Source organism: Chelonia mydas, chromosome 13 (assembly GCF_015237465.2).
Source record: "Chelonia mydas isolate rCheMyd1 chromosome 13, rCheMyd1.pri.v2, whole genome shotgun sequence".
Lineage (NCBI taxonomy): Eukaryota > Metazoa > Chordata > Testudines > Cheloniidae > Chelonia > Chelonia mydas.
In genome coordinates this window covers 8,379,925-8,406,300 of record NC_051253.2, presented here as the reverse complement: position 1 = coordinate 8,406,300, position 26,376 = coordinate 8,379,925, and the positions used below count along the sequence as shown (strand labels likewise).

The 26,376-nt window shown below is 40.3% G+C and overlaps 1 protein-coding gene and 1 long non-coding RNA gene across 18 annotated transcripts in view; one reads left to right on the top strand and one right to left on the bottom strand.

Annotated features, from left to right (window-relative positions):
* OSBPL2 (oxysterol binding protein like 2) overlaps positions 1 to 23,356 on the top strand; it is a 57,877-nt gene extending 34,521 nt beyond the window's left edge. For all 17 annotated transcript variants that reach the window (XM_027822197.3, XM_037915650.2, XM_037915646.2 and 14 more), the window contains 10 exons: positions 191 to 325; positions 1,661 to 1,758; positions 2,486 to 2,668; positions 6,077 to 6,184; positions 7,091 to 7,180; positions 7,897 to 8,020; positions 14,719 to 14,838; positions 15,977 to 16,100; positions 16,798 to 16,888; positions 18,940 to 23,356. In XM_027822197.3, coding sequence (XP_027677998.1) covers positions 191 to 325; positions 1,661 to 1,758; positions 2,486 to 2,668; positions 6,077 to 6,184; positions 7,091 to 7,180; positions 7,897 to 8,020; positions 14,719 to 14,838; positions 15,977 to 16,100; positions 16,798 to 16,888; positions 18,940 to 19,042 — 1,176 coding nt within the window. In that variant the 3' untranslated portion in view covers positions 19,043 to 23,356. The remainder of the gene's footprint in view (positions 1 to 190; positions 326 to 1,660; positions 1,759 to 2,485; positions 2,669 to 6,076; positions 6,185 to 7,090; positions 7,181 to 7,896; positions 8,021 to 14,718; positions 14,839 to 15,976; positions 16,101 to 16,797; positions 16,889 to 18,939) is intronic.
* LOC119567917 lies at positions 21,747 to 26,358 on the bottom strand. Its single transcript, XR_005227853.2, has 2 exons — positions 24,936 to 26,358; positions 21,747 to 22,142 (listed from the first exon to the last, which is right to left on the bottom strand). It is a non-coding gene; the product is annotated as an uncharacterized LOC119567917 (long non-coding RNA).
* Positions 26,359 to 26,376: the final 18 nt, after the last annotated feature.

Below are 26,376 nucleotides of genomic sequence, written 5' to 3'. Positions count from 1 at the left end.
CTGCTCTGCTTCTAATCCCTTCCAGTCATGGTAGTTAGTGACCAGAACCAGGGGTCTGAGCTGGCCCTATCGTGTGTCAGTGAAGACTACTATTGCCAGCCCACCCGAGAGATCATCTTGGAAACTTGTTCTGGCCTGTTGGTAACCTAGAAGTGTGTCAAAGGGAATGACTTCTCCTTTTATCATCTAGGAGCTGTCTAAAATTACAATGCCTATTGTCTTCAATGAGCCACTGAGCTTCCTCCAGCGGATAACCGAATACATGGAACACATATACCTCATTCATAAAGCTAGCAGTCATGCGAACCCCCTGGAAAGAATGCAGGCAAGTGACGCTTTCCATCTCCTCTTTGGCTTTAGAAAGGATTCCTCGTGTCCTCAAACTCTCTCTTTAAGATGACATCCCATCTGATGAGAGATGGGTATGGCACTCTGTGGACTGGTTATAGGAAACACAAGAATTGCCATACAGGATCAGACTTGTGGTCCATCTAGTCCAGTCTCTTGTCTCTGACAGTGGCCAGTACCTCATGCGATGGAGGAGGATGAAAACACCCCAGCAGTAGGTATATACATCACCTTGAGATGGTTGAAGGGGTCACTGCAGTGGGAGGAAGAGGAGGAGAGTACAGTCAGGAGCTGAACATTTCCAGGCCCATCATCTTTTTAATCACTGTTTTTAAAATTGCACAAACCCATTATTTTTAGTGAAGATCAGATTATGGCTTTGAACTGCCTCAAACAAATCCATTTGCTAACAGGCATTTTGAGAGTTTTTAAGAATGGTCTGGTAGAGCCAGACTTTATTTCCCATTCTTCCCTCCCACCCCAAATCCTACATATTTACTCTGCTCTCTCCAAGGTATCTGGTTAGTCACATGCTCAAAGACTTGTTGATGGTGGGCCTAAACTAGTGTACATCTGGGTTTAAGTGTTCCTCTGGAACTCTATTTCTACTTAAAAGAAATATAGAGAACAAGAAGCACATGGTAAACTGTGTATGACAAATACATGCAGTTTAGGCTCAATCTGTGTGATGCAACAGTTGTCCTTTATTCCTGGCAGCAGGATGTATGAAATATAACAAAATAAAAACTCTGCTGCTTTGCAAGGGACACTGATGAAAGTGACCTCTCCGTAGTGACACTGGAAATGATACCTGACTGCTGTTATGTTAAACTAGATTCCACTGCACAGTCACTGGGCAAAAGAAGGGGAAGATGGGCAGAAAAGAACACGCAGGTCTAAGAAAGACCTGGACTGAAGAGGAACAGAGAGTAGTCAGTGTGATCTGGCAAAGTTTGCCAGAGAAAATGATTGCTTTTTGGAAGTGAAATATTCTTCATCTCACACACATATATGTATTACTTATCATGGATCATTATTCCTAGTTTGGGTCTGTCAGGATCTGTGAATGTGTTAACCTTAAACACACAGCAACTTCTCTGGCTGATTAAAAAAATGTCACACTCTCCAGAGTGTTGGTGTGTTTGGGTGCATGTGGAGAAAGGGGGGAATCTCAGGGGTACAAGAAGTTGGTAGAGTTCCTGGACATAGAGGGTTTTTAAAAATTGCTATAGCACATGCAAATGTATTGTAAGATACTGCTGTTTCAGTGGAGCTCTCTCTGAAGACTGCATCCTGCTGTGTTTGTTTACAGGCTGTAGCTGCTTTTGCAGTTTCTGCAGTAGCTTCTCAGTGGGAGAGAACTGGCAAACCATTTAACCCTCTACTAGGAGAAACCTATGAATTAATCAGGTGACACTGAATTCTTTTAAATGTCGTTGAAGAGGAGGGTGGTTGATGGTCAGTGAATTAAACTGACTTCATGGCAAACTGGAAAATAGTTTATTCCCCAAGTTAAAATCAGTTCACTCTGATCAGTCATACATCTAAACGCTATAGCCACAATTAGCTGAAAACCCCAGTGATCAATATGAAATCTGAGAAGATACTGATTTTAGAAGAACTTTATTTCTATCTGTTGACTCATATTTTCTGCATTGTACAAGGGCAGTGAAGTGTATATTATATTCTTCCCAAGAGCCACTTCTGACTAGAGACTCGTAATTACTGTAGCGAGTGCCTTATTGATGACCTAGTGTCAGAGTAGATTGAGACCCTTTCATCTGGTCACTTGTCCTGTAAATCATATTTGAACCCAGTTTCCCAGAGGTGGACTACTATTGCCCAGCAAGCTTTGGAATTGCCAGGAGTTGCCCAGTTGAAATTACTTCATATGCATTCCCGGATTGATAGTGTTCAGTTTGTGATGCAGTTTTTATGGTGGGGACATGTGTGTAAGCATTTATTGATCGCCATACATTAACTACGGAGACCATGGGATCTGAGTTCAGGTTTGGTCTAAAAATCCTCAGACATGTTTTAAAAAATGTGTGATCTGACTTTTATTGCAATTTTAATAAAAGTCCCTTTTTTGATAAAGGTTGACTACCTGACTTTTTTTTTTTTCCCCCCCCTCTAGGGAGGATTTAGGCTTTAGGTTTATATCTGAACAGGTCAGTCACCACCCACCTGTTAGTGCATTTTATTCTGAAGGCCTCAATAAGGACTTTGTTTTTCATGGATCAATCTACCCCAAATTAAAGTTCTGGGGGAAGAGTATAGAAGCAGAGCCCCGTGGAACAATTACATTGGAGCTTCTAAAGTAAGTATAACCAAAAAGCTTTTTTCTCTATTGGACATATATCCCTTAACTATATTAAAAAAAATGGTAAAGGACCATAATATATATATATCTGGGCCATGACTACCTTGAAGAATCATTCAACTAATAATGAAACTTCTCTTGGAGTGGGTGGAAGGAAGAGATACTCGGGATTTAAGCATGGACTATTGCTCATCGGTTAATTCCAGGGTTTTGTTGGAAGGATGCCATGGTCTTGCAGCTGTAACAATTTGGCCTGATTTTACTGCAAAGGCAACTGGCATTTCTTGAAACCAAATGCTATTTAAAATTACTTGTTCTTTACATTTTGTTAGGTGCCTTTAATAAATAAATTAAAAAAAAAAAAGAGAGAGAACTAAAAATACTTTGTCTGAGATAATCGGTGCCACATTAATTTCATTGGGAATTTTGCCTCTAAATCCCACAGGTGGTTTTGATAATGTTAACCATGTGTATGTGTAAACTATATATAACTTCTCCAGGACAGATACTGTATGCCATGGTAAACCCCAGGAATTCAGATAAATTTCTACCTACAGTTAGACATGACTCACCTACTTGTGTACAGAGGCCTCTTCGTTGAAACCAAATCTCTATTTCCAGGTTATTCCCAGGCTCATGTCTGACTGAGAGCATATTTTACGAAGAAAGTGATTTCATAGATTGTTTTGTAGCATGGCCGAGCTATAATCAAATTAAAAAGCCTCCCTAGACTTTTCTGTAAGGAATTAATGAGTGCACTCAGGATGATAGTGAAGTAAGTCATTCTGGAATTGAGCACTTTGAGGTGGTTTCATAAGAGCTCTTAAACAGATGTAGATTTAGAGAAGTGGTTCTGAAATCTGCTGCTTTTGTGAAACCTTTAAATAGACATTTGGTTTCAATAAGGTGGTGACTTGCTTACCTTATAACAGGTTAACTTCTATTGGAGATACTTATACAAGTAACTTGATGCTCTTAGTTGAATTTCTGATATACACCATGATATCTGATCTTTCTGGGGAATATAAAACATGAGCTGCTTGGTATCTGAACTGTGTTGTGATGAAAACAGAGTAATTGGGCAGTTTGCCTCTATGCCCCAATTCCTTGGTATGTAGATAAATTATTTTAATACATTTTTAAATATAGACTACAAACATTCAACCAAAATAAAAGTTAGTAATGGAAAAATTGCCTTTAATGAAACACTTTTGACTGATCAAGCCACAAGAGATTATTCAGAAAAGAGCAAGTTGAGGTTTTGTGCTATTCACTTCAAGGTGTGTTAGGGTTCTGAACTGTTCAGTGCTGTAGTTCTCTTGTGAACACACTAGGCTCTCTATTGATCTAACTAGACCTGTAAGTATACTAGCAGTATTGGGCAAGAATTGATTAGAAACAAATGTGTTTAATAAGCTAGGCTGTAAGTAAATACACGTGCTGCTTTTGTGTTTGTCATGACTGCACTTTCAAAACATCCGTAGTTTGATTAGTAGCTACCTTTCACCAACCGAAATATTAAATTACATTTCAAGTGGTAAACTAGGACAGGTGAGTGCTGCTTCAACTTGTTATATTTGTGGGCCATACAAATTTTGCCATCCCCAAAACCGCAGGATGAATAGAAATATTAAAGTGCTCTAATTTCTTACGCCACATGAGCCTTGTATGAAAATGCAACTATTGTTCTAAAGTTCAGTGTGAGACAGTTTGTCACTAAAGGATTCAAACTTTAAGGCTGTGTCTATGCAGTACTGGAAAATGACAGACCAGTCAGATACATTAAACAAAGTTTTGTTCAGTCACTTCTTGATATAAGGTGAAGGTTAGAAAGTGGTTGGTGCTTTAATTGTTTGTTCTTCCTGCCATTATATCAAAATATTTATTTTTTTCTTGTGTTCTCTGTGTAATCAGAATTGAGAGAGAAAAGTTTGATTTACAGTATTACTAAAATGTCTTAGTTGCTTAGTGTGCTAAATCCAGACAGTATTTGCTTCATCAGTGTTGAAAGAGGGATAAAAGATGACTTCATGGCAGAAATATGACTTGGCCAAACCAGTGAAATTAGGAATCCTATTTGTTGACAGATTAACAGTTTGACCATTTTTAGAAACATTTTTTTGAGGACTCCAGTCAACAAACACTGTCTCTGTAAGGTTGGTGCTACAGAGCATGTTTGATACAAAACTAAACTGAGAATTTTAGTGCTAGGATTTTTTTCTTCAGAGTAACTCGTAGTAAAAAAAAAAAAAATAGGGATGAAGTGGAAAGATGGAATTAAGGATTAAATTAGATTGTGAACATATTTTTAAAATACTGAAAATAGTGTCATGGATTCAGTGACAAAAATCTCTTTTTTCAGATAAAGAGCTGGCATTCTATTCAAGTATAAACCTTACACAAGAAGGTTGTTTTTCTGGTGTCAGTAATTGCATAGCTTGTAGAATCAGGGAGGTACGAACTCTAGTGACTAATGACAAAACTCCTGCTGACTTCTGTGAAAGCAGTGCAGGTCTCAAGGATCCCTACATGTTGTGAAGACTTTTATTTATTTATTTATTTATTTTTTAGGGGGAAGATTACAATTTTTTTTTTTCAGTTCATTCCCCCAGAACTCACTTAAGATTAAGGGCCTGATTTGCCCCCCAGTACTCTGCACCGCAGATCCCATTGACTTCCACATCTCTGAAACGAGGTCCAAAAGCATTTACTATCAGATGCTTGTGTGAAAACCTATCTGAGTGGGTTGGTCTGCTTAGTTCCTAGTGGAGAGGCATCCATGTCTCTATCAAAACTGGTCGTGACCAGCATCCTTGATGGCAGCCTCAGCAGAGATGTTCATATGAAATAGTCATGAAGAGTGAACTACTTTCTTTTCTTTCAAAGTGGTCTCTCTGGGTCATGGTTGTGGCCTGTGGTGGGACTACTTGGGGAAGGTTACAGTGCAGTTTCCTGTGGCTGAATAGAAGACTTCATTCTCTAGGGCTGTCAGTCAAAATCCTCTTATGAGCATCAGATTCTCTCACAACTTTAAAAGGACAAATTAAAATAGTTAAAATGTCTTAATTGCTACTGATTCCCTGCTCCAGAGCTCAAGTTATCAAAGGACACACATTTGTAGATGATTCCATAAGCAATTTCCTCTTTTTCTTTTTTTTAAATCACTATTAATGTCTAGTGAGATTCAGATAGAACACACTGCCTTGGTTATAAAGAAAATCCATAAGTGTTTTTTTGTTTTTCTTTTACGTAAAGTAGATACTGTTCAGCGGGGTACTAAGTGTTCCACCCCACTACAAGATTCAGGGCAATTAGAGTTTAATGCTGTTTCACCTTCTGTCTTTAGTTCAAGAAGTGGATTTAGTTTCCTGGCATCTGACTTCACTTTTCTGGCTTCTTTCACAGACACAATGAAGCTTACACGTGGACAAACCCAACCTGTTGTGTACATAACATAATTATAGGTAAACTGTGGATAGAACAGTATGGAACAATAGAAATTGTAAATCACAGGTAATATTGCTAATTATGGAGCTACGAGCATTGGCCGTTATAGAGACTGATAAATGGTAATCACAGATCCAAAAGCTTTCCCCTTTGTAATGGATCTTGTAGGTCCAAAATGTTATTTCCTGTTGATCTGCTGAAAACTCTGTTTAAATTATTTCTTCTTCTGAACTGGTTAAATAGTTTTTTGTGTTTGAAACAAATATCAAAACAGTGTTAACAGTACATATGATTATGTAGAAGACTGGATGGGATACAGAATCTTTCAACTCCAGGTCACCCGTTCAAACCCCGCCCAGTCGATAGTGAATTGCCATTTAATGGCTCTGCAGTGAATTATGTGTAATGTGCAACACAGCATAAATCACCATCACACTAGTCAATAATGGGCATGCTTATTTCAGTTTTCTGAATTTAGTCCAGGAATCCTGGCTTGACGTCTGGCTGTAACGTAGTTTGGCAGTAGCACTTGAGTGCACGTTTACAGTGTGAGCTACCTTTAGCAGCTTTGTCAACTTCATGTGATTAGCTCACCATAAAGGTATTGATAGTGATATAATAAGAAATACCCTGGGTAGGGGACAGTCCTATATTCCTTTTCCTTTTAACTCCCAATGACTCCAGTGAGTTTTATATGCACACTTTATGCAGAAATCACCCATTAAAGTCTTCATTTGGTTGTAACAAGCTCTCAGTGTTACCGTTTATGCTTGTCTTAGAATAAAAAAGAGCAACGAGGACTTCCAATAATCCAGGGGCTTTTACTACCCGATTTCTAATATTAAACACAGGTCTAAGTGATTTCATTAAATAGTGTTAGTTTCGTTTTAGCAAAGTAGATACATTAGTGAACACTGCACTTCAGACATTTAGATGCTGGCTTTCTAACTGGTACGCTTGTTCCCTTTGCAGTACTGGAGATAAATGTATCCTTAATTTTAAACCATGTGGACTGTTTGGGAAAGAGCTTCACAGAGTAGAGGGTCACGTTCAGGACAAAAAGTAAGTGGAAAGTCTGTCTGTCTTATACTATATAGGCACCTAGTACTTTCTGTATAGTGCTAGCTTGTTGGACTGACACATGCTCAACGTGACTGCTAAACTTTTACATTCGTACAGAGTCCTCCCATTCTCATTCATTTCTATTTTCTGGGTCAGTATTACACTTACAGGTTTTAGAGTGAGCATTTCATTCACTATTAGCAAAGCTTTAGTGCCATTTGCACCTTGGACTTAAGTGCAGCAGTCTGGATTTAAAGGAGAGGTATCCAGAGAAAACATAGAGAATAATACAATTGCTAACTGTGTCCTTTCCTTGGACTTCTAGTCTTCATTTAAAAATATTTACCAAAAAATGCTAACAGGTGTATTCCCCAAATGCAACCTGTTATATAGCTCTTGGTCTTTATACACTACAGTATCAGCTTCATTGCTTTTATAATCCGTTTAACAAGCACACAGCTGATGGCTAAATAGTGAGGAAGCATTCAAAGCACAGGACTGAATACCATAAATGTTGGGATAGACTGAAATATTCATCTTTGCATTTATGTTCTGATAAAATGGCTTCCCAGAAGTTTGTAGTAATCGGGGAAAAAAAAGAAACCAGAAAACCTGAATATAATCTGGATTACCAGTAAATCATGCTGATTTTAATTTAGGCTAGGAAGTTATAGAAATTGGGCAGCAAAAATAAGTCTCCTTTCCTCTATAAATAGCAAGAAGAAGCTCTCTGTGATCTATGGCAAATGGACAGAATGCTTGTGGTGTATCAATCCTGCCACATATGATACTTCTAAAAAGAATGAAAAGAGAGGTGGTGACCAGAAGAAAATGAAGCCGGTAAGGTTTTAGTATAATTGTTCAGGAGAGAGCTGGTGTTGCTCTTTCTCTCCCATTTGAAGGAAGCATCTTCAGAAATGGAAAAATTACTTGTTAGAAGAACATCTGTTGATGTGGTTGTGGTGAACTGATAGCTATAATAGTGGATATTTTTCATAACTAGGGCCCTGATACCAGGAACTGATGAGTGCTCTGAACTCCCATTGACTTCAGTGAAAGTTGAGGGCATTCAGCATCTCACAGGGATTGGTCATGGAGACTGGGGTTGATATTTGGTGACTACTGTTACAGAGATTGGGTTACATCTTGCTGTCTTTTAATAAGGAAAATGGCAGTATTGCCAACCTCAGGCATTTAAAAATCTGCACGAAAAATCATGTGATTGTCTTAAAAATATGAGATTTTAAAAGTTTGGCTTTTTATTTCCCTTCAGTGTTTTGAGCCTTTAGGGTTCATGTTGCAGAGAAGAGCTTAAAAATGAGGGCTATAAGCTTTTTAAAAAATCAAATTAATCTTCCCTTTCTGATGAACTTGCATTTAGAAGGGGAGTTGCCTAACAGGAAGCCAATGGAAAGCATTCACAAGGATTTTTTTTTTTTTGAGAGGAAGCTTGAAAAGTAAGCTTGAGCTTGATTTGAATTCAGAATACAGTACTACTCATCTATTCCACAAACAAAGCATACCAAGCCAAACAGGACATTATTGGATTAAATACATGTACATCATCTATCTTATCCCAATTTCTTGTTTCTTTTTTTAATTGTGTGACATTTTCAGCTAGGTTGTCAATGTATTGGACTTCCCTGTTGATGGTCATTATTATTTTTCAGGTAGTCTCTCAGGGATGAAATCCTTTTGACCTCTCTGCAATTTAACTGTGGAAGGCCCAATTCACAGTGATTCCGCTATAGAGGGGATTGGTGGCAAGAAGTGAGAGTTCAGAGTTGCAGGGTTGAAGGTGGGCCAGGGGAGGAATGGCAGGGAGGGTGACCAAATGATCAATGGCTTGTGCAAATCTACTGGATATAGACCGTATCTGTGGCGAGGTCACACTAGGTGAGCTACATCTATGACTAAAAGATGGTGGTGGCAGAGACTGTGGTTAAATTGCACACATCCTGTTTTCAGGTTTGGGAGGAAGAATATTTCCTCACCTCAGATTGCAAAGCCCATTTATTCAGACTTCACCCTGGGAGTGTGAATTTCACTCATATTGTGTGAAAGATGCAGTGCTGTAATGTTACATTTTTTGTAGCCAGATTCTTCTTGGCGGTAAATTTTTGGTTGACTGTCGCTGGTGGCTTGTGAGGCTTACGTACAGTTTTTAAAATGGGTGAAAATTTATAATACCATTCCTGAATGTCTTTTTCCTCTGTATGTCTTGAGAGTAAAGCATTAAGCAGTAGTGCCAAAGCTCACTGTAGTGATTCTGAAATACCTCTTGCATTTCCTCTGTTTACAATTTCCAGGTGTTTGACACTGAAATAATGGCACTTACCTCTGACAGCACAAACTTATCCCCTCTCTCATGTTATAAGGCAGTAGAGCATTTGAATTCCAATTTGGCCAGCAGATGAGGTCTGTCTGATTGGTGGGTTCCCGGAACCTGCAATCATACCATTTCCAATTTTAAATGGAAAAAAATAAAATATCTGGACAAAGGAAGGAGGAAACAACCTGTCTTTCTGTATTTTACTCTCACTTTAAAAAAAAAAAAAAAAGTATTGTAATGAAACAAAATTCCATGGAATGTCACCTTCTCCAAAGGAAAGGATCCTTTAAGGATCGTCACTGTTGGGAGCCATCAAGCTACCAGATTTGGTAGGGCTTATGCACAAGCAGCACATACAATACACCCTGTTTTTTAACGATTGAAAAACTGATGCTCCGGCTTCACTTTAGACTAAGAAAATTTTTCTTTTCTGCTGCATTTTACACTTCATGAAGACTGGTTCTTTTTTCAGTCTGTGTAGTCTCGTCCTGAGGGGAACTGTTACATTTTGATCCTAGAATATCTGAAATTAGGTTCCTTAATTCTGCTGGAATAAGGTACTGGTATTAATTTTTTTTACCACCTCTTTGTAGATCATAAGAGATGAAGGGACCCCTTCAATCAGTTTTATACTGGTAGTGCAGTGGCTGTGTAGGCAAATGCGACAGCTATATGCACCTCAGCAGTACCTATCTTACTAGTGTGGAGAGTGGGAATGTTGGTCAGAATCCTGGAAAAGTTCTCAACCTTTTTGTAAAAGCATCATGAAATCTTGAATGACCTCTAGGCAGCCAGCAAAGATGGCAGAAAGAACCAGTATTGCACTGTACTGGGGCATGAGTCCTGGTGTAAAATGATGGCTTATTTTGGATTGATTTAGGTAAAGAAGCAGTCAGAGGATCTAAAATGTTTGACTCTTGAAATTATGTGCTTGGTGTGCTTCACTGAAGCCTAAGGAACATGAGCATATCAGCTTGCTAACCAGCCCTCAGAATCTGGTATGTGACTACACAAGATTCAGGAGTACAGATGTCTTATGACTTATTGCTTACCTAGTGCTGCCAATGTACGTAGCACTTTACATAACAGTGTAAGGCTATGTCTACACGGCGTGCTTCTTTTGGCGGCATGTACAGTATGTACTCAGGTAGCCCCCCTGCGTGGATTTAGTGTAGATGGTGAGGCCCGGCTTAGGTAAATAGAGTACAAACATGCCTGAGGGTGTGGGTATGTACCCAGGTACATGCCCTGCATGGTTCTCTCTTCGCCCAGGCCATGTCATCCTGTCTACACTGCTGTTTCTAGTCACATAGCGGAGAAGGGGTCCTGAGTGCACGCAGCAACGGGCTCCACAGTTTCCTCAGCCGCTGCCTCTTCACCTGGGACCTCCTCCTCTTGGCTAGGGCCACTTTCCACTGCCTCCAGACATGAAGAAGTATCCAGTGGGCTCTTTGCAATGGAGGTGGGGTCACCACTTAGGATTACATCCAACTCACTGTAAAAACAGCAGCTTTGGGGTGCAGCACCAGATGACAGTTTGCCTCCCTTGCCTTGTGGTATGCATTCCTCAGCTCCTTCACCTTCGCTCTGCACTGCAGGGTGTCCCTGTTGTGCCCCTTCTCCTGCAAGCTGCGTGCAGTCTGCTCCTAGGTATGGAAATTCCTATGGCTGGAACGCAGCTGGCACGGCACGGCCTCCTTTCCCCAAACACTGATCAGGTCCAGTAGCTCGGCATTGCTCCAAGCAGGGGATTGTTTGCTATGTGGAGCAGCCATGGTCACCTGGGCAGATGAGCACTCGCAACAGGAAAGGGAGTTTCAAACTTCCTGGGGCTCACAGGTGGTGGGGTGGATGTCCGTTTACCTGGCGTCAGAGCAGCGGAGATGCTGGCCGGAGTGGTCACTTTTGGAATTGTGGGATATCCTCTGGAGGCCAAAAGGCGTTTACAAGGGTAGAATGTGTCTTCACTTTCACAACAGCACAAAAAGAACAGCGGAAAGAGCCTCTTGTGAAGGTGGTTTTCTTTTTGCAGTGAAACTTTTGAGTTTAACCACAAAAAGTCATTAACAAGTGTCGACGCTCCCACGGGTTTAGCGGAAAAAAGGGACATTTTGCGCTTTAAATAGCAAGTGTAGACATATTCCTGCTGCCTCCCAGTGGCTGGAGCCTTTCCCTGCTGCAGGAAAAGGCTCTTGTGTGAGGAAGGGCTCTGCCAATTCCCTGCTGCTGGAGCCTTTCCACACCGTAGGGAAGAACTGTGGCAGCTGCTGCCTTCCTGCTGCCAGAGTTTTCCTCACTGCGGTGAAAGGTTCTGGTAGGTGGTAGCTGTTGAAGCTTTTCTCTGCTGCCTCTAGGGTGACCAGATAGCAAGTGTGAAAAATCAGGACAGAGGGTGGGCGGTAATAGGCACCTATGTTAGAAAAAGTCCCAAATATCGGGACTGTCCCTATAAAATCGGGACATCTGGTCACCCTAGCTGCCTCCCCCCCCCCCACCCCCCCACTCTCGCCTGTGCTAGAGCCTTTCACTGACACATGTAGCTACACACCGTGGTGTGAAGGCAGCTTGTTTTTCACTAAAAGAAAAGGAGGACTTGTGGCACCTTAGAGACTAACCAATTTATTTGAGCATGAGCTTTCGTGAGCTACAGCTCACTTCATCGGATGCATGCTGTGGAAATCGCACAAGACATTTTATACACAGACACCATGAAACAATGCCTCCTCCCACCCCACTCTCCTGCTGGTAATAGCTTATCTAAAGTGATCATCAAGTTGGGCCATTTCCAGCACAAATCCAGGTTTTCTCACCCTCCGCCCTCCCACAAACAAACTCACTCTCTTGCTGGTAATAGCCCATCCAAAGTGACCACTGTCTTCACAATGCATATGATAATCAAGGTGGGCCATTTCCTGCAGAAATCCAGGTTCTCTCACCCCCCTCCAAAAACCACACACACAAACTCACTCTCCTGCTGGTAATAGCCTATCCAAAGTGACCACTCTCCCTACAACCTGCATGAAAATCAAAGTGGGCCATTTCCAGCACAAATCCAGGTTTTCTCACTCCCCCACCCCCATACTCACACAAACTCACTTTCCTGCTGGTAATAGCTCATACGAAGTGACCACTCCCCCTACAATGTGCATGATAATCAAGGTGGGCCACTTCCCGCATAAATCCAAGTTTAACCAGAACGTCTGGGGGGGGGAGGAAAAAACAAGGGGAAATAGGCTACCTTGCATAATGACTTAGCCACTCCCAGTCTCTATTTAAGCCTAAATTAATAGTATCCAATTTGCAAATGAATTCCAATTCAGCAGTTTCTCGCTGGACTCTGGATTTGAAGTTTTTTTGTTGTAAGATAGCGACCTTCATGTCTCTGATTGCGTGACCAGAGAGATTGAAGTGTTCTCCGACTGGTTTATGAATGTTATAATTCTTGACATCTGATTTGTGTCCATTTATTCTTTTACGTAGAGACTGTCCAGTTTGACCAATGTACATGGCAAGAGTGATCTTGGGAGACAGGCCAGTCCTTGCCTACAGACAACCCCCCAACCTGAAGCGAATACTCACCAACAACCACATACCACACAACAGAACCACTAACCCAGGAACCTATCCTTGCAACAAAGCCCGTTGCCAACTGTGCCCACATATCTATTCAGGGGACACCATCACAGGGCCTAATAACATCAGCCACACTATCAGAGGCTCGTTCACCTGCACATCCACCAATGTGATATATGCCATCATGTGCCAGCAATGCCCCTCTGCCATGTACATTGGTCAAACTGGACAGTCTCTACGTAAAAGAATAAATGGACACAAATCAGATGTCAAGAATTATAACATTCATAAACCAGTCGGAGAACACTTCAATCTCTCTGGTCACGCAATCAGAGACATGAAGGTCGCTATCTTACAACAAAAAAACTTCAAATCCAGAGTCCAGCGAGAAACTGCTGAATTGGAATTCATTTGCAAATTGGATACTATTAATTTAGGCTTAAATAGAGACTGGGAGTGGCTAAGTCATTATGCAAGGTAGCCTATTTCCCCTTGTTTTTTCCTCCCCCCCCCAGACGTTCTGGTTAAACTTGGATTTATGCGGGAAGTGGCCCACCTTGATTATCATGCACATTGTAGGGGGAGTGGTCACTTCGTATGAGCTATTACCAGCAGGAGAGTGAGTTTGTGTGAGTATGGGGGTGGGGGAGTGAGAAAACCTGGATTTGTGCTGGAAATGGCCCACTTTGATTTTCATGCAGGTTGTAGGGAGAGTGGTCACTTTGGATAGGCTATTACCAGCAGGAGAGTGAGTTTGTGTGTGTGGTTTTTGGAGGGGGGTGAGAGAACCTGGATTTCTGCAGGAAATGGCCCACCTTGATTATCATATGCATTGTGAAGACAGTGGTCACTTTGGATGGGCTATTACCAGCAAGAGAGTGAGTTTGTTTGTGGGAGGGCGGAGGGTGAGAAAACCTGGATTTGTGCTGGAAATGGCCCAACTTGATGATCACTTTAGATAAGCTATTACCAGCAGGAGAGTGGGGTGGGAGGAGGCATTGTTTCATGGTGTCTGTGTATAAAATGTCTTGTGCGATTTCCACAGCATGCATCCGATGAAGTGAGCTGTAGCTCACGAAAGCTCATGCTCAAATAAATTGGTTAGTCTCTAAGGTGCCACAAGTCCTCCTTTTTCTTTTTGCGAATACAGACTAACACGGCTGTTACTCTGAAACCTTGTTTTTCACTGTGGCCTGTAGCTACACATACCCTACATGCTGCCGAAAGTGGTGTATAGTGTGGATATAGGTATGGACGCATTACCACAGCAGAAGAGCTACTAATCAAAGACAGGAAAAATAGGATATGAGTCAAGAAAAGGGAGGGTGAAGTAAACAAGAAAGAAAAGATTTCTGGAAGACATGAATGATGACAGAAGGTGCTTTTTCTAGATAGAAACTAGGAGTTGTTCCAAACGTAGTAGGTAGCGTGGAAGAAGGCATGAAGTATGGAGGATGAAGAAGAGCATAAATGAGGAGGAGGAGGAAAGGAGAGCAGAGATACAGGTGGGGTCAAATAATGGAATGTCTTGAATTCGATAGGATTTTTAATGTCCTCTCCAGAGAACTCTAGGCAGAAGAGCTGTATGTCATTTCTCTCTATTCCACTATCAATTATTGTGTTTTCATTTCAGAGCGAAGATGCTGGGAACGATGAGGCTGATGATATGCCAGAGATCCAAGAGACTGTGCAAGTCATACCAGGCAGTAAGCTGCTTTGGAGAATAAATTCTAGACCACCAAACTCATCACAGGTGACTAGTTCAATAAATTAGGACTCTCTGGTCATAGTGGCTTGTCCAAGAACATTATCATACTGGACAAGGGTAACTCATCTTAGATACATGGTAATCTTATAGGTAGGGCCCTACCCAATTCACGGTCCGTTTTGATTAATTTCACAATCATAAGATTTTAAAAATCGTAAGTTTTATGATTTCAGCTATTTAAATCTGAAATTTCAGGGAGTTGTGATTGTAGGAATCCTGACCCAAAAAAGAGTTGTGGGGAGGAGGGTTGCAAGGTTAGTAGGGAGGGTTGTGGTACCGCTACCCTTACTACCCTCAGTCAGCAGCAGCAGCAGCCACTCTCCAGCTGCCCAGCTCTGAAGGCAGCAGAGCTGAAGTAGCATTGGCATGGTATGGTATTGCCACCCTTACTTCTGCGCTACTGCTGGCTGGGTGCTGCCTTCAGGGTGGGCGCCCGGCCAACAGCCGCCACTCTCTGGCCACCCAGCTCTGAAGGCAGCGCAGAAGTAAGGGTGGCAATACCACTACCCCCCCCTAAAATAATTCTGTGACCCTCCCTGCAATTCCCTTTTGGGTCAAGACTCCCAATTTGAAAAACACTGGTCTCCCCCATGAAATCCCTGTAGTATAGGGTAAAAGCATACAAAAGACCAGATTTCATGGCCCATGACATGTTCTTTATGGCCGAGAATTTGGGTAGGGCCCTACTTATAGGTAGATTTGAAAAACGCCCAGAATGTCATCCTTTGATATCAGGGGGAAATAGGCAAGTTTTTTTTAGAGAGCATGTCTGTTTTGTGTGTCCTTTTCAATAAATTATAAAAACGATAACCCCTTGAGACAGCTCAGAATCAGAGAACCTATGAGCAACAAGCTTTCTTGATCCTCTGTAGCAAGGACTCTTCAGTCACTGCAGTATCATGTTTTTATTTGCCAGAGTCCACAGCACAATTAAAAGTGGTATTTTCAAAAGTGCTCAGCATTAGCCAACCCTGCTCTTACTACAGTCAGTGAGAGCAGATTTGGTTCAATAAGTGCTTTTGAAAATCGCATTGTGACAGCCCAGGAAAGGGAATCAAATGTCACTGATTTTTTAAAAAAAAAAAAAACTTTACTATATACTATATCTTTATTCTGCCTTAAGATGTACAATTTCACCAGTTTTGCTGTGAGTCTCAATGAGCTGGAAACGGGCATGGAAGCAGTTTTAGCTCCCACTGATTGTCGTCTACGTCCAGATATCAGAGGCATGGAAAATGGAGAGCTGGGTACGTGTATTTGCTAGAGATTTGGTATTTGTTAATTTTGTCTCTTGACACCCATCCACTCCCCTGACCATAGGGAAGATGGAAGAGAACTGGTTTGGGGTGAGGTGGCTGTCCTCAGGTTTTTACCCACTTCTTAATTCTGGGCAATAACTGTATTTCCAGGGTAACTTTTTCTTTATCACCACAGTGTGATCGATCATGAATGTTACTCCCTCCAAACAATGTACATGACTGTTCTTGCCAGCAGAGTCTGGCTGTGTAAGAGACCAAGGTCGATTCTGAATACGGATATCCTATGTTACAGAACAATTGGAAGCTCATATTGGGAAACTGGTCAGAAAGATTCTTTGTTGCTCTGGAGTTTGCTTGGAAAAATATGTAGGGTGGAATAACAAGAAAGCATCCTGTACTGCTTCCGACTGTATCCACTTTGAGTCCTTACCCCATCCAGTACAGTCCTTCTGACAAATGAAATACCGAGTTTAGGATTCCCAGTATGTTTGCTTGGATCATCCACTCCTCTGGTGTGCTGCTGCCTAGAAGGGGCAGCTGTTTTGGTTTAAAGAGAATGTGTACAACAAATGCTTTCCTGTGCTTAAAGTGAATTCAATTTTATTTCTCTCCAGCCTTTCCCATGTTTTGTTCTTTTTGTCTTTTATTTTGCAATGTAACCAATTCTTATTTAAATGTTTATTAGACCTGGCTAGTAAAGAAAAAGAGAGACTAGAAGAGAAACAAAGAGCCACTCGTAAGGAACGTGCAAAAGATGAAGTGGAATGGAGGACAAGGTAACTTTTAGAGGTGGGGAAGAAAGTTGGGCATGTAGTTAAGGTTAGCGAACAGTTTGTTTTTACTGTTTGATTCCTCTTTGCACTATGGAACAATTTATAGTGTCACTTAAAGCCCTTGTGGGGAAGGAACATTTGAAAAATGCAACATGAAGCCAAAATTTTAGATTATTTCATCCCAAAGTACCCATACTGCTGTAAATAAGTTGAGGCTGAAACTTGTAGTAGGAACACCAAGGGAGTGCCGAAGTATTTTGCCTTCAGGGGTTGGCCTTTTTACTACAGGACAAATAAAACCTTGGGAGTATCCCAAAGTAGTTGTTTTAAGAGAGAGAGATTCTTGTGGAAGGTGGCCTTCAGTGGATATTTCCCTGTGTAGTACTGCCAGCACCAAAAAAAGCAGCCAGCTCAAGGATAGAAGGGGCCAACCAAATGGTGTCCAACACATCACCCAATGGTGCAGATTGTTACGGGGAAACAAATTGCTTTAAAGAACATGTAACCCAAATGGTTATCTCTTAAAATAACCAAATCCTAAGAAATACTAATACAATTCTTTTAAACTCTGAAGCAGTGTTCATCCCTAGGTAACTTTAAAGTGTTTTATAAAGGTGGGGTAAGTAGGGCTCAGAGAGGTTAAGTAACTTGCTGAAGGTCACACAGTGAGTCTGTGGTGTCCTTGGAAACAGAATGGAGATCTCCTGGCTCCAACTCATGAATTCACACCTTTAATGTCCTTGTAATACATAAACACTTCAGTTACCTTTTTAAATATTAAACAAAAATCACTGGAAAATCTTTAATTGAAAAAGAACCACGATTTTATATGGTCACAGAAAAGAAGCTGATCGCGAAGGTTAAGAATACATCTATGTAAGGAAGAAAAGGAACATTTGGATTATGTTTATCACTATTTAGGCATGTATCAGTGTAGTAACAGGCATAAGCACTGAAAGATTTCAGTGGTATTTACTTTTCCTACTGTTAACCCGCAATCAAGTCTTAGTTGTGGAAAGGTATTACTTTTCAGATTGGAAAATGATTTACCTAACTATTGAAAGTGCAGCACCACCTTGTTCTTGTTCTTCAGTAAAAGAACACTTGTCAAAAATTACAACAAAAAATAGAAGCATCCTGAAATACAGTGCATCTGTTATAACATTGGTCTGATTCACAATCTTGCCTTACAGGCACATCAGAAAAAGAAACCAGGCTATTCTTGCACATGATGATTTTTTGTTTTGTTTTTGTAGTAAGCAGATAAAATTAAATTCTGAAGCAACAGGAGGAGATTCTCAAAGGCAGAAAGAGTAGTTAAGCACCCAACTCCCATTGAAACTCAGTGGGAAATGGGTGCCTAATTCCCATTCGTACCTTAGAAAATCTCCTCTAGAGCAGTGGTTCTCAACCTCTATTCATTTGCAGACCCCTAAAAAAGTTCAAATGGCGGTGGGGACTCCTTCGGAAATCTTGGACTACAGGTTGAAAACCACTGTTCTATGGTAACGACAATCTTTGATGGACCACTTCGACATAGTCTGCGGACCCCCCGAGCTCCGCACACCACAGGTTGAGAACCACTGTTCTAGAGAACATACAATTGATTTCAACTGTTGCTACCAGTTAATACACAGAACAGCTTAAACTTGAGCTTCTACTGATGTGCTGTACAAAATGCAGCTATACAGAACTGTTTTTCCTCTGTGTGGGGACATGTTTAAGAGGAAGAACATTTTATGACAAAAACTGACTTGCCAATTTAAAATATAAAGAACGTTGATGTGTAGATTTTTTTCCCTTTGATGAACTGGGACAGGAGTGATAAAACCAGTACTGTAAGGTCAAGAAGAAAGGGGTATATAAACAAGGATGGAGTAAGGTCTTTGATAAACGTAACTTAAGAACTTGATTTTTCCCCCTAGATATCTAACGGGAAAGAATAGGTTAGATTGAAAAATTCAGGTGCCTTTTTACACTTGTTTGTAAAAGAAGCAAAAAAATGTTTTCCCTTTAATATATGTTTCCTTACCCACTTCATTTGCTTTTCACAGATGGTTTCATCAAGGCAATAACCCATACACTGGAACGTCAGACTGGTTATATTCAGGCGGATACTTTGATAGAAATTTCTCAGACTGTCCAGATATATATTGAAATCTCTGAACTCATCACTCCATCTCATCTGGACATCTAGTTGTTAAATTTCAATCTATGCCAGTTATTCTGGTTTTGTTAATAGCAAAAAACAGCTTTTCTAAAGTAAATTTTAATGAAAATTATATCATTCACCAATCAAGGATTTGTAATTAATTTTGATTGCCAAATATTTAAATGCTATTACATTCTTTCCATAAAGCTTTCATCTGAAATCATCATGTTTTCTCTAAGTTTTAAAAGGGACTTTGGTTGCCTTTTTTTGTCCTTTTTTGGGTCTGTCAAAGGTATGCTGTAGCCAATAGGGTTTACAGCACCCTTTTAATTATATAACTGAGAAAAAAATAGCAGTGATATCCTTGTTACTTCACTTAGTACAGCATTAAAGAATCTAACTGTCCAGAACTTGGAACAATGGTAAATTAGTACGGTACAAATATGATCAAATCGGGCAGAGTCAGCGTTCCCTGTGAAGAGATGTATGCAACGTTTTCAAATGGTAAGCAGAGCTGAAGAGATTGGCGCTCCTGGTCTATCTCAGTACAATTCGGTAATTTAAAAGATTGAAAAAACACGTTAGGCTTACTGCAGTTTGAAAAACTGCTACTCTGAATTCTCTGTCTTTGGGCACTGTGAGCATTACTTAAACTATATACCTATGATGACAATTACATAACACCGTGTGTGGGGGGGGATTAGAAGGGTGCATTAACAAACATCTGCTTTTCTAAAGTAAAACGTTACTCTTAAAATACAGAAAGCTTCAGAGAGATTTGTAGAAACATGGACGTTGTGGTTACAGCGTAAGATAAAGATATAGGATATTGCTTGCTACCACTAGGAGGCTTGGGTCTCCAGCACTACTTTAAGCATCTTAGGCACTATTTAAGCTTCTAAACTGACTTTTCTTTGGAAGCACTCAATATATATCCACAGATGGTCTTATTTGTGTTTTTATTTTGTTTTTTGTGCATGTTCTGAAACATTACTGGTAACATCTGGTTGTATGTTGTAAAAAAAACAAACCCCCAATCCGTTTAAAGCTAAGTGGCATAACTAAAGTTATTTTAAAAATAGTATTAGGTATAATCTCTGTAACCACTTGCAGTCATAGAAAATGGATTTATTTTTGTTGTCAAAGCATATAATGTTGGAACGATTTGAACTGCAAATCTGTGGATGGTATCTATAAATGTATGGAGTTAATTGTCAAAGTGGTACATTTCTGAGAATGGGAGGGGGCTTAAACAATTAGGTTTAGAAATTAAACCAATTTTAATAGTTGCTCATTCTTTTCTGAAAGCCCTCAATTTAATAACCAATAGAAACTGGCTATGTTGCTGATAAATTTACAGTAATTCAGAGACTGCTGATATTAAACACCAGCATTTCTTTGCGTATTCATGAAAGAATCAGTCTGATTTCCAAATTCATTTGAGGATGTGTACTTGTGACTTCATCCAAAGACTAGGTTTTGAAGTGCATTTACCAGCTAGAAGAAAAATGAAAAATAAACAAAATCCAAGAGAAACCTATTTCTTTCACGTGAAATTATGCACCCAAAGATGGGAGATATTTGATATTTGTTACATTTTAGTTACATTTTATTCATCTTTCCAGTGAAGAAGGTAAGCTGTGAAGGTTCAAGGCAATTAAGGCACAACTCTGAAATAAATTCATGTCACTGTATCCTGTTGTCAGCAATCAACTTTGTTGACCTTCAAGTCTCTTGGACATCCAGGCTAGTCTTGATGATCTTGTTTATACTGGTGAGTTAGAGAAAAAAATATTTACTCCTGATTTAAGTACATTGGCAATTCTAATTTTTATAAGGCATAACTAATGCATATGGCAACTTAAACTACTTTCGATCTGCTTTTTTGTAAAATTAAACCTAAAAGATTAATATTTCACATACTTTAAGCCCCTTCAATTTTCTTGCTCGTAGATGTTAACATAAGGAGCACTGTACAAAGGTATCAGTGAAAACAGTGAAGGGATTCAAGTTTTAAGCCATATTTGTAATGTTTCATGAATAAATCTTGTTTAAACTAAATACTTAAGTTTGTTCATTGTTACAGTGCTGCTTTAATACAAATACATATAAATAGAAAGTCACTAGAATGAAAAAATGCTATAATTGATTTTTTTAAAAATCCTATTTATAAATAAGGTGTACAGGTGGGAAATCTTTTAATTCTGAATCACAGCCTAAGTTTAGTAGGTCTAAAAATATTTCCATTACGCAAAAATCAGTTTTTTATTTGAAAAAGGCTATGGAGGCACACTTTAATCCAAATTGCATTGTATCAGTCTTTATAGAATAAAAAACTCCAGCAAAATGTTATCCATTACTATTGCCTACATTGCATAGATCTGTTACTTTGGCATTTTCCCTACTTTTAAAGCAAAGTCCAAAAACTTCTTCTTTTCCCTTCTTTTTTCTTTGTTTGGCTTATTAAGGCTGTATCAAAAGTATTTACAAAATGCTTCCTCGCTACTCATGGCTAGCGTACATTTCACTAGCCATCTGACACCTAATGTTACAGTTTGATTATTTGTGTCTCAGCGAAAAACATTAATGTCTCTTTTTAAATGAAAAAAACGCACCTATATAGTTTTACTTCTTAAGACACATTAACTAAACTTTGCACCTTTTTAAAAGAATGTCACTTTTATAACTTGATTAAACACTGACTGTATGTAAAATAATTGTGTGTTAGTATGTGTTCATACATTTACATAGAATTTTTTTTTTTTTTTTTTTAAAAGAAACCACAATAGATGTTAAACACACTTCAGGCCTATAAATGGTATAAAAGATGTTTGAAGTGTGACTTTCACAATCGAGCAACTATTTTTGTGGGGAGGAAAAGTTACACGTTATCTTGGCTTGTCATTTTCCTTTGTATCTACCTTGATACTTATTGGAGACATATGATTTGAATTAGAACTTTCATCCTTATAAACACAGCTTTTCTTCTGCTTGAGCATGCAGTAGACTCAATTCTTTGACATCAGGCTCTTGCTAGGAAAATACATAGATGGCAATAATGTAGTTATCACAAATATACTGAAAGCTACTGTAGGAAGAAATGATCTGAAAAAGAACAAATGAGTTATTTAAACACTTTTTTGAAACTCAAACAGGAACCCTTCCCCCCCCCCCCCCCCAAAAAAAAAAAAAAAAAGGATGTGGGTCTATCAGATATGTTTTGAATGTTATTCCCCACAGTGGAAGTCCCACCACTACATGTTTAAAAAACCCAAACACTAAGTGGAGGGGACAGGATGGAACTCTCAGTAAAAGGTAAATTAATCTTCTGGTAAAATTTTAAATTCCAACAGAAGTGAAACTCTAAGTTTATAGCCACTGCATAGCATCTAACTTGGTCATTTTGACGATACACCATACTGTAGATTGTGACAACTCTTTGGGATATTGGACCCTTGTAATTCCTGGGGCCCAGATTATATAGGGAGGGGAATTATACTCCAAATTAAGTAGAAAAACCACAGAAATGATTAGCAATGGTTTCCCATTTGAACACAGTTTAAAATTCTCTATAAATTAAGAGGTGAGGGCTCTGAGGTATATTTTCTTTTGCCTCCACGCTTTGAAATCGGGGGGCGTGGGGTGGTTTTGCTTTTTACTTTTCATGGATTTTTCCTAAATTTAGAATGGTTATAAAAGACTTCAGATCACTGATTTTTACATACTAATAGTCTGTGTATTTGTAACCATCTGTACAGTACATATGCCTGATGTATTTCCTCATAAATGTAGTCTTCATCTCATGTTCACTGTACTCAATGTATCTTAATGTTACAAATAAACATGTTTAGTATATGTGGACTAAACACTACATAATTTGATAATATACTGTAACTTTGCCTCTCTGAAAACACACCTGTAGTTTGGGTCAATTGTATAATAAAGCAATATTTAAATTTATGTAAATCTAAATGGTTCTATCGTAGAAAATTCATTTTGGTATGTTTTGTAGCATGAAAAAATTAAAACTTGCTTATACTTTGACTATACTTTTATGAAGCTGCTGCTTTTCTTTTGCGTTACTCAATTGCTGTATTCCTATTGATTAAATATTTACACACTGTGTTTGCCTTATCCATGTTGCATGAAAATATCAAATAAAAATGATTTAGTGAAATGGATTTATTTTTATAATATTTAATAACAGTCAATACCCATCTATAACAATCAATCCTATTTAGCTTTTCAGAGAAGTCTGTACAGATTTGTGGACATAAATGTTAAACTGTAAATTTGAATAAAGGTCATTTTGAAGAAGACATGCAATGTTTGGTATTAAATATTTTTTCAGTGTCTGACATGTTTTTCTGTCAGCAAAAAAATCTTGATTTAGTGCAAGCAATTGACCTGCAGTGTGACATTGTCCCAAGAATTATTGCCTAGCAAATTGCTTGTTTCCTTCTATAGTTCTATATGCTGAGAATATGCCTGAAATCTGTGTAGTGGCAAGAGTGACTGTCTTAGCCCAGGAGGTCTCACCAGAGAACTTCTCAGGGCAGGGAACTGCACTGTCCCACTGGAAGAGTTTCCAGCTGCATCATCTTTGATTTAAGTCTCCATTCTTCTCTTGATTACAGCTACTGTTTGTATCACATAGATATTTCACAAACCCATGCTGCCTTGTATTGTTCACTGAGTTCTCAGCTGGGTTAAGTGGATGCTTTAGTAGGAGAAATGTTAGTGCTCTTAAGATGAATCAAGAACAGATCACTGCAGGAGTCCACTAGAAACCCCTGCCTCCCTCCCGCAATGATGACTGCCCATTTACAATTACTTTGAGGTTGATCAGCTAGTTTTTAAATCCACTTAAAATGTGCTACATAGCATAAAAAAAATCAAACTTTTAATCAAAATGGCATGCAGTACTAAATCAAATGTTTTACAGAAGTCTAATATATCACAATTGCCTTTACAAAGCAAATGTTTCTCATTAAAAAAAATAGTTTGAGACCTATGTTCAATAAAACAATGAAGAAGGTCACTAATCATGTGGTCACCCTTTAAAAACTGTCCTAGATGAGCCTTTTTGTGATTTTTTTTTTTTTTTTTTTTTTGCCTGGAATCTGTCAGGTTAACAGGTCCATAATTCAGCAAGTAGTCCTGTTTACCCTTTTTAAAATATTGGCAAAATATTAGCAGCGCCTGCAGGACTGATTAAATACTTTCTACTACAACTTGGGGGATGTTAATCACTGTAAACTGCATGCAAACATCTACTCCTTTCCAAATACAGAACAGAAATATTTAACACTTCTGCCTTTTGTGTATTGTAACTTACAATTTTACCGTCCCTGTCTAGTGACAAATCTATACTATGCTAGGTATTTCTTATTCCTGAAATAGTAAGAGGCCTGTTCTGAGGCCTGTTCTTAAGCCTATTGCCTATAGATTTCAATATCTTTAGCTTCCCTTGTCATTGGTCCCAATTGATTATAAGTTAGCAATCATGAAACCGCCATCACTTTCTCCCTTTCCACTTATTATTTTATTGCTGCTTTCATGTCTCTTAACCAGGACCATTTTTTAAAAAATGGAATGACCCTGCTTTGTGATTTCGTATTGTTACAGATCTCCCACCTCCAGAACCAAAATATTCTTTAAAAACTCTCAATTTGTATTCACATTGTTTTGTTTAAATTCTCCTCCTAATCAATTTGACTCAATTGTTTTTTGGCTTCATGAAATTCTGACCCTCAGTTTAAAGTGCCTTTTTATGGAGAAATACCCTGAAGGAGTGGATAAGCATTTAAATACTTGAGGAGCATGGGAAGATCGAGTAAAGGAAATGTAAAGGAGATCAATAGGTGAGGTATTATGTAAAAACATCACCTCACCCACCTTGTCTCTAGCTTAGCCGTAGTGATAGCTGTGCCTCGTGCTTCATCTTGGCCATAATGGTTAACTGCACTTAGCCTTGAGGTGGAGTAAAACAGGAATCGGGGCACTCAGTCCTATTAGGTGAGATTCTTCACACCCTTCCTCAGGCTTCTCCTTTTCTGCACTGGAACAAATATTGCCTAGTTTATTGTGTGTTCTCTTGCTCCATTAACAGCGTTGGCTACGAGCGAAGGGAGACAGCTCCCAGAACTGCCTGCACAGTAACGTCTTCCCTTGCCGCAAGTCCTTGTTGGGCATGGTCTGCAGGAGTAACGTACAAAAGCTCTGTTCTGTTAGCAAATGATGTTGCAGTTTCTGCATAAAATGTTCCTTTAGGCATCAAAAAACCTAGCATCCCTACCTCTAATGGACACAGATAAACCAAAGAGATGGAAGAAGATGATGTGGGCCTTGGTCCAAAGCGCCTGTGTTTTTTTTTTTTTTTTAACAAATGTTGCTCGGTAGTTTAGTGGTTGTATTGTGATAATGCCTCCAGGCCCCAAGGCCTCAGAGTGCTAGGCCCAAAGCGTTTACAATCTAAGCAGGCCTTTGGCTAGGCCACCCCGTCAAGGCACTTGGTCGACGCCGGGGGGCCCGTCATGCTGGGCCTGAGCGTGCTCGCGCTCCGCTGGAGCGCTCCATTGCTCTTGGCTGGGCATCCATCGCGGCCAGAGCATCCGCCCTCCTTGCGGGTGATCCTGGCTGGCAACCAGCGCCCAGCCTTGGCTGTGCGTGGCAAGGGGCCTGCTCCTTCCCAGGGCAGCTGGTGGCTGGGCTCTGCCCCCTGCGGGTGAGGCGCCAGGCCTGGAGGTGGGGGCAGGGTGAGAGCCAGGGCCTGCCCCGTCCCAGGGGGGCGACTCTCGCCCGGCGGGGAGCTGGGCAGGACAGCCTGGCGCTAGCTGCTCCCTTGGGCCCCCACCATGTCCCCCAGGGCAGATGGGCCAGTCCACAGGCAGCAGGGGCTGCTCCAAGCAGTTCCATGGGGGGGCTGGTCTTCCCCCCTCTTCCCCAGGGGCAGATGAACCACTCCACACTCAATTCCATTCGGTGCCAGTAGGGGCTGCTCCTCCGCGCACCCCTCAGGATCGATAGACCGCTCCAGACTGTTCCATTGGGTGTCACTAGGGGCCGCGTCCCCAAACCCCCCAGGGACCGGGTGAATAGGCCGCGCCACAAGTGTCAGTTCCATATTGGGCGCTGATGTATTCCGCCCCCACCCGCAGGGACAGATGAGCGGCTCCACAGTCCCGTTGGTCGCTTTAGGCCTCCCCCCATCGCTTGTGGGTGGTTCGGCCGTTATGACACAGCACAATAGCCGGAGCGGGCGGGGGAGCTCGCTCTCAACCGAACCAGGCCGGCGCGGTGCATGTCGGTCCGGCTGACGTTGAGTGACATACGAGCC